The sequence below is a fragment of the Salmo salar genome, unplaced genomic scaffold, assembly GCF_965601325.2.
Source record: "Salmo salar unplaced genomic scaffold, fSalSal1 ptg000686l, whole genome shotgun sequence".
Classification (NCBI taxonomy): Eukaryota; Metazoa; Chordata; class Actinopteri; order Salmoniformes; family Salmonidae; genus Salmo; species Salmo salar.
Genome location: NW_027675463.1, coordinates 106,188 through 114,809, shown reverse-complemented (window position 1 = coordinate 114,809; position 8,622 = coordinate 106,188). Strand labels below are relative to the sequence as shown.

Sequence of the window (8,622 nt, the reverse complement as noted above, 5' to 3'; positions counted from 1 at the left end):
AGTTTGTTTTAAATTCTCAGAAAAAATCTGAACTAATCAAACAACACTTGTTGCTCTTTGTACGTGTTGATATAATATTCATATTTAATGGAGAGAAAAAAACGTTTCCCTAAACTGCTTTATAATATTATAATTCAATGAAGAATAAATAGTTTTCCCTCCTCAACTGCGTTTCCTCCCTCCAGACAGCAGATGGCGATATGTGTCTTTCAGGCGATGTTTCTAGTGTGACGTATAATCTAGTGGACGGAACGCTTCTTCAACAACTGCAGCCACCTCGGTAGCTCGCTAGCCGACAAAGTCTGAACATTCAAGTTCTTTAGACAATTTCGTGGTTTAATTGCCACTGTGATTTAAACATAGTACTCCATTTTATGTAATATTTACGTTGTAAGTCAACTAGCTGGCTGGTTAAGTTAGCACTAGGCTAGTCGCTAATGCTAACTAGCTATTATCCCCGACCATGAGTTCACTAAGTTACTCTCCTCCTGATAAAGAAGAGGAGGTCTGTTGGACGGAGAAAGAAGGTCTGGTGAAAGAGGAGGAGGAAGAGGAGGCTGTTACAATACAAAAACAAGTAGAGGATGAGGCTGTTACCGTGAAAGAAGAAGAGAAAGACGTTTCAGTGAAAGAAGAGGAAGACGCGTTCAGAGTGAAAGAAGAGGAGGATGTTACTGTGAAAGAAGAGGAGGAAGATGCAGTTTTTGGAGTGGAGGATGAAGTGAAAGAAGATGAAGACGTTTTTGGAATGAAGGATGAAGAGGGGGAGATTACTGTCACATTAGAGGAGGACGAAGAAGAGAAGACTGAAGAACTGATTAACACCAGTAAATACAGTGAGTACTATCTAATAAAACAGGGACATTGATCTGATTAACACCAGTAAATACAGTGAGTACTATCTAATAAAACAGGGACATTGATCTGATTAACACCAGTAAATACAGTGAGTACTATCTAATAAAACAGGGACATTGATCTGATTAACAACAGTAAATACAGTGAGTACTATCTAATAAAACAGGGACATTGATCTGATTAACACCAGTAAATACAGTGAGTACTATCTAATAAAACAGGGACATTGATCTGATTAACACCAGTAAATACAGTGAGTACTATCTAATAAAACAGGGACATTGATCTGATTAACACCAGTAAATACAGTGAGTACTATCTTATAAAACAGGGACATTGATCTGATTAACACCAGTAAATACAGTGAGTACTATCTAATAAAACAGGGACATTGATCTGGTTAACACCAGTAAATACAGTGAGTAATATCTAATAAAACAGGGACATTGATCTGAATAACACCAGTAAATACAGTGAATACTATCTAATAAAACAGGGACATTGATCTGATTAACACCAGTAAATACAGTGAGTACTATCTAATAAAACAGGGACATTGATCTGATTAACACCAGTAAATACAGTGAGTACTTTATATAAAACAGGGACATTGATCTTTTATTTTATTTTTTATTTCACCTTTATTTAACCAGGTAGGCAAGTTGAGAACAAGTTCTCATTTACAATTGCGACCTGGCCAAGATAAAGCAAAGCAGTTCGACAACATACAACAACACAGAGTTACACATGGAGTAAAACAAACATACAGTCAATAATACAGTAGAAAAATAAGTCTATATACAATGTGAGCAAATGAGGTGAGATAAGGGAGGTAATGACAAAAAGGCAGTGGTGGCAAAGTAAATACAATATAGCAAGTAAAACTCTGGAATGGTAGATTTGAAGTAGAAGAAAGTGCAAAGTAGAAATAGAAATAATGCGATGCAAAGGAGCTAAATAAATAAATACAGTAGGGGAAGAGGTAGTTGGGCTAAATTATAGATGGGCTATGTACAGGTGCAGTGATCTGTGAGCTGCTCTAACAGCTGGTGCTTAACCTGTTGGGTCTAGGGGGCAGCATTTGCACGTCTGGATAAATTTTTTTTACCCGATTTAATCTGGTTACTAATCCTACCCAGTAACTAGAATATGCATATACTTATTATATATGGATAGAAAACACTCTAAAGTTTCCAAAACTGTTTGAATGGTGTCTGTGAGTATAACAGAACTCATTTGGCAGGCAAAACCCTGAGACATTTTCTGACAGGAAGTGGATACCTGATGTGTTGTATTGACTTTAAACCTATCCCATTGAAAAACACAGGGGCTGAGGAATATTTTGGCACTTCCTATTGCTTCCACTAGATGTCACCAGCCTTTACAAAGTGTTTTGAGTCTTCTGGAGGGAGATCTGACCGAACAAGAGCCATGGAACGTTGATGTCCCATTAGACACCTGGCGCGCTAGTTCATGTTGGGTACCCTCGTTCCAATACGTTATAAAAGAGTATGCATTCGTCCACCTTGAATATTATTCATGTTCTGGTTAAAAAAGGCCCTAATGATTTATGCTATACAACGTTTGACATGTTTGAACGAACGGAAATATATTTTTTCCCCTCGTTCATGACGAGAAGTCCGGCTGGCTTACATCATGTGCTAACGAGACGGAGATTTTTGGACATAAATGATGAGCTTTTTTGAACAAAACTACATTCATTATGGACCTGTGATACCTGGAAGTGACATCTGATGAAGAGAATCAAAGGTAATGGATTATTTACATTGTATTTTCGATTTTAGATCTCCCCAACATGACGTCTAGTCTGTATCGCAACGCGTATTTTTCTGGGCGCAGTGCTCAGATTATTGCAAAGTGTGATTTCCCAGTAAGGTTATTTTTAAATCTGGCAAGTTGATTGCGTTCAAGAGATGTAAATCTATAATTCTTTAAATGACAATATAATATTTTACCAATGTTTTCTAATTTTAATTATTTAATTTGTTACGCTGACTTGACTGCCGGTTGTTGGAGGGAAACGATTTCCTCAACATCAATGCCATAGTAAAACGCTGTTTTTGGATATAAATATGAACTTGATAGAACTAAAAATGCATGCATTGTCTAACATAATGTCCTAGGAGTGTCATCTGATGGAGATTGTAAAAGGTTAGTGCATCATTTTAGCTGGTTTTATGGTTTTGGTGACCCTGTCTTTGACTTGACAAAACATTACACACAACTCTTGTAAATGTAATGTCCTAACATACTCTAAATTTATGCTTTCGCCGTAAAACCTTTTTGAAATCGTAAAACGTGGTTAGATTAAGGAGATGTTTATCTTTCAAATGGTGTAAAATAGTTGTATTTTTGAAAAATTTGAATTTTGACATTTATTTGGATTCAAATTTGCCGCTCTTGAAATGCACCTGCTGTTGATGGAGTGCACCACGGGTGGCACGCTAGCGTCCCACCTAGCCCCAAGAGGTTAAAGCTAGTGAGGGAGATAAGTGTTTACAGTTTCAGAGATTTTTGTAGTTCGTTCCAGTCACTGGCAGCAGAGATCTGGAAGGAGAGGCGGCCGAAGGAGGAATTGGCTTTGGGGGTGACCAGGGAGATATACCTGCTGGAGCGCGTGCTACAGATGGGTGCTGCTATGGTGACCAGCGAGCTGAGATAAGGGGGAACTTTACCTAGCAGGGTCTTGTAGATGACCTGGAGCCAGTGGGTTTGGCGACGAGTATGAAGCGAGGGCCAGCCAACGAGAGCGTACAGGTCGCAGTGGTGGGTAGTATATGGGGCTTTGGTGACAAATCGGATGGCACTGTGACAGACTACATCCAATTTATTGAGTAGGGTATTGGAGGCTATTTTGTAAATGACATCGCCGAAGTCGAGGATCGGTAGGATGGTCAGTTTTATGAAGGTATGTTTGGCAGCATGAGTGAAAGATGCTTTGTTGCGAAATAGGAAGCCAATTCTAGATTTAACTTTGGATTGGAGATGTTTGACAGTCTAACCAGACACCTAGGTATTTGTAGTTGTCCACATATTCTAAGTCAGAACCGTCCAGAGTAGTGATGCTGGACGGGCGGGCAGGTGCAGGCAGCGATTGTTTGAAGACCATGCATTTAGTTTTACTTGTATTTAAGAGCAGTTGGTGGCCACGGAAGGAGAGTTGTATGGCATTGAAGCTTGTCTGGAGGGTTGTTAACACAGTGTCCAAAGAAGGGCCAGAAATATACAGAATGGTGTTGTCTGCGTAGAGGTGGATCAGAGATTCACCAGCAGCAAGAGCGACATCATTGATGTATACAGAGAAGAGAGTCGGCCCAAGAATTGAACCCTGTGGCACCCCATAGAGACTACCAGAGGTCCTGACAACAGGCCCTGCGATTTGACACACTGAACTCTATCAGAGAAGTAGTTGGTGAACCAGGCGAGGCAGTCATTTGAGAAACCAAGGCTGTTCAGTCTGCCAATAAGAATGTGGTAACTGACAGAGTCGAAAGCCTTGGCCAGGTCAATGAATACGGCTGCACAGTAATGTTTCTTATCGATGGCGGTTAAGATTTCGTTTAGGACCTTGAGCGTCACTGAGGTGCAGTTGCTGTTTGAGGTGAAGAAACATTTGTTTTGAGAAGCTCCACAACTCATTAGTGGTGGTGCATTAAGACAATCAGAAATACTATCTGACATCCCCAAATGGGCACATTTATAGGCCTACATTTGCACACAGGCCAGGTAGATTAGTCCTACTTCTATATGTGTAATCAGGTGTGCGTCCTTACTCAACATTGACAGGAGTGTTTCAAACAAAAGCCAATTAATAAATTGACAACTGAAGCATCTTGCGGGGTCAGGTCTGGGTGGTCTGCCAGGGGCCGTTTCATTTAGTGTCCGTTTGGGTCGGCATGAGGAATGATTGTATTTCCCCATAGTATGTTGTACCGAAGTTGAAAGGGAGTGTAACTTTATGACTATTGTTGGATTCGGGCTAAACTTTGAACATTGAGATATTAACCTGTTACATCTAGATGTTCTGCTAGCGGAACACCTGCTCCAATATCCAATGATAGGGCGTGGCACGAATTACAAATTCCTCAAAAATCCGAAAACTTCAATTTTTCAAACATATGACTATTTTACACCATTTTAAAGACAAGACTCTCCTTTATCTAACCACACTGTCCGATTTCAAAAAGGCTTTACAACGAAAGCAAAACATTAGATTGTCAGGAGAGTACCCAGCCAGAAATAATTAGACACCCATTTTTCACCTGACCCCGCAAGATGCGTCAGTTTTGGCAATTTTAGCAAACATAGAAAGGGGCCTATATTGGAGACCAAAAGTCGTCTGGCACACTGCTTAGAGTTTCAACAACATGAATAACTTATTTCTAGCCTACAATCATCGATGTTACTACTAATGTGAAAACAAGACAAAATATGACTTCTTGCTCATTTTAAGACAAATGTCAAGTAATCATTACATTCATTACAGACGTCAATTGTTGTACAACATCATGGCTACGCTGTTGGCATCACCTTTTACAGTGGATTTTCGCTGTTGTGGGCCATTAACCATCTGTTTGACTTTGTTGTTCACACAGGAGAGATATGGGACTATCGTGGATCCTCTGGGGAGCCTCAACACCCTCATGATGCTGACAAGGCAGAGAAGAGTCTCTCCACATCAGAACACCTCAAGAAACGGCAGCGGAGAACCACAGGGAAAAGATCTCACCGCTGCTTTGACTGTGGGAAAAGATGCACCTCATCAGGCATTATATCACACCGGAGAATTCACACAAGGGATAATTCTCACTGCTGCTCTGATTGTGGGAAATTTTTTAAATCTTCATCAGAACTCAAAATACACCTGAGAAATCACACAAAAGAGAAACCTTACTTCTGCTCTGACTGTGGGAAGAGTTTTCCTCTGTCAACCAGCCTGATATCACACCAGAGAACACACACAGGAGAGAAACCTTATAGCTGTGATCAATGTGGGAAGAGTTTTTATAAATCTAGGAATGTTATTATACACCAGAGAACACACACAAGAGAGAGAACTTACAGTTGTGATCAATGTGGGAGGAGTTTTCCTATTTTAATCGCTCTGATATCACACCAGAGAACACACACAGAAGAGAAACCTTATAGCTGTGCTCAATGTGGGAAGAGTTTTACTCTGCTAAGCAGCCTGATATCACACCAGAAAACACACACAGAAGAGAAACCTTATAGCTGTGCTCAATGTGGGAAGAGTTTTGCTTACTTTAGCATGTGGACCAGACACCAAAGAACACACACAGGAGAGAAACCTTATAGCTGCAATCAATGTGGGAAGAGATACTCTCAAAAACGTTCTCTGATTAAACATCAGAAAATACATGAAGGAATTGATGGAGTTGTTTCATGATATCAATGAATTAATGTCACAATGTAGAATGTTTAAACATTGTAGAAGGAGTATTTTAATGATGTCACAATGTAGAACCCTAAACGTTTGTCCCCTGTTCTATTGATTTCAGCATGATATGGATATTAGCCTCAGGGGGAAATCCAGGCTCCGAATTGAAAGAGTTACTATTTATGAGATTTAACAAAAAATGACAAACAAAAAAAGAGTTGTGTTACACTTACCACGTTGGTGACCCACTTGAATCAAAATGCAACACTTCAAAATGTAGCTAGCAGCTTTCTACAAGTTGTCCTCTGACCAGGGATGTACACATTACTCCCAGATTCCATGTGGTTTTTTCAGCTGTTCGTTTTAACAGGATGTGCAACCTCATGTCCCTCCTCTTGCATAATTGATTTCAACATGATATCGATGAGTGATGACAAATACGTTCCTTTGTTTAGCGACCCCTAAATTTAAATGCATCACTCCAAAATGTAGCTGACTGTCTTCTGCAGGTTGTCCTCTAATGAGGTAAAATATATCTCCATTTCCATGTGTTTATTTTATTTGTGTTAGTTTCAACAGCACGTACAACCTGATTTCCCCCCTAATCGATATCAGTGATTTATTGCTACTTGTCAAAACAACAGCGTTTCTGGTGCAGTTTATAAGGTGCTTGTTTTAAAAATTACAAGTAATATGATTATTGTGGCAGATGTTTGTGTATATAGCACATGTTATGTTTAGGTTTTCAATTCATCCCAAACTGTTTCTGCTTATTGGTTATTGATTTGGACACGTTTAAACTGTGTTTTGACATTGGGGATATCCCACCTAGCAACATGTAATTGAAAAGACGTTGAAAAGAAGACTATGCCAAGTTTTTTCAGTGACTTGAAAACAACTTAATTTCAACTTAGTTGCAGGTAGCCTAGTGGTTAGAGCGTTGGGCCGTCATTGAAAATCAGAATTTGTTTATAACTGACTTATTGACAATTATTGCCTACCGGGGAACAGAGGGTTAACTGCCATGTTCAGGTGCAGAACGACAGATTTACCTTGTCAGCTCGCGATTCAATCCAGCAACCTTTCGGTTACTGTTAAATGAAGGTTAAAATAAAGAAATAAATACACATGGACGCAGTATAATCATTTGGTCTGTAATCAATTTTATTAACAATCCTACATCACTCCAGTATTTCTTCACAACATTCAAGCGTTAATTGTCTTTATTCCACTACTGAAGAATCATGTCTCACATCACCTCATATTTCAAACATTCAGCCTGACAAAATATACGTTTTATTATTCCATGCCTCACCATTAAGTTCATTATTGCCAATACATATTAACCAAGGGGTGGACATTTGATCACAATTTATTTTGACTTTTTCCGTATTGGAGATGAGTTTTGTTTGGGCTCGTTCCAAGTGGACCAGAGTTCTAGAAGCTAGTGAGTTTTAGGAAGACGAGAGTTCTAGAAGCTAGTGAGTTTTAGGAAGACGAGAGTTCTAGAAGCTAGTGAGTTTTAGGAAGACGAGAGTTCTAGAAGCTAGTGAGTTTTAGGATTCCATAGAAAGAAGAGAAAAAGGAGAAAAAAATATTTCAATTGTATATTATTATTTAGAAATACGTGTGTTTTTCTTGTTTTTAATTGTTGACAGGAGGTGAAGCATTTTAGTTGATTTTAATATGAAATGGAAGTTGTTTTCTGTTGGTGGTGAGCAAACTTGTCCAACAAAAATATAGGATATATTTGTTGTCTTAAGGTGTTACAGGCTTTGGTTTTTCCATTTATGTTTTGAGGTTGGACTTTAGTACGTCTAGCTCGTTAGCACGTCTAGCTCGTTAGCACGTATGGCTCGTTAGCACGTCTAGCCCGTTAGCACGTATGGCCCGTTAGCACGTCTAGCTCGTTAGCACGTCTGGCTCGTTAGCACGTCTAGCTCGTTAGCACGTCTGGCTCGTTAGCACGTCTGGCTCGTTAGCACGTCTAGCTCCGTCAGCGCGTCTAGCTCGTTAGCACGTCTATCTCCGTCAGCACGTCTAGCTCGTTAGCACGTAGGACGCACTGATTGGTGTCACCTCGTTAGTCAGTATGTGTTACACCTGTGCTGGCTTGTCCATCTCGTTAGTGGGAAGGTGTTTCACCTGAGCTGGTCCAGGTTCTATTTAAGAGTGTCTGGCCCAGTGCTCCAGTTGTCTTGATACATGTGGAGAGTCAACACCTTTAGTTGCTCCACCTTTTTGGTTTGCTTCCTGTCTTTAAGTTTGGTGTGGGTTTTTCTTTTGTTTTCCTCTTCTTGGGCAGATTTAGTGGGTCTCATGGTGGGTGTCTTTTAGGTCCCAGT

General features: G+C 39.8%; 1 protein-coding gene across 1 annotated transcript; it reads left to right on the top strand.

Annotated features, from left to right (window-relative positions):
- Window positions 1–256: 256 nt before the first annotated feature.
- LOC145877101 (uncharacterized) lies at window positions 257–7,404 on the top strand. Its single transcript, XM_082972397.1, has 2 exons — window positions 257–836; window positions 5,475–7,404. The coding sequence occupies exons 1-2, from the start codon at window positions 464–466 to the stop codon at window positions 6,284–6,286; spliced, it is 1,185 nt and encodes a 394-aa protein (XP_082828523.1). The 5' UTR covers window positions 257–463; the 3' UTR covers window positions 6,287–7,404.
- Window positions 7,405–8,622: the final 1,218 nt, after the last annotated feature.

What these genes read in the sequence shown, in the direction of transcription:
- LOC145877101 (XM_082972397.1), top strand. Translation starts at nt 464, where the DNA reads ATGAGTTCACTAAGTTACTCTCCTCCTGATAAAGAAGAGGAGGTCTGT. An exon ending in GATTAACACCAGTAAATACA is followed by an intron (nt 837 to 5,474) that starts GTGAGTACTATC and finishes TTGTTCACACAG; the next exon opens with GAGAGATATGGGACTATCGT.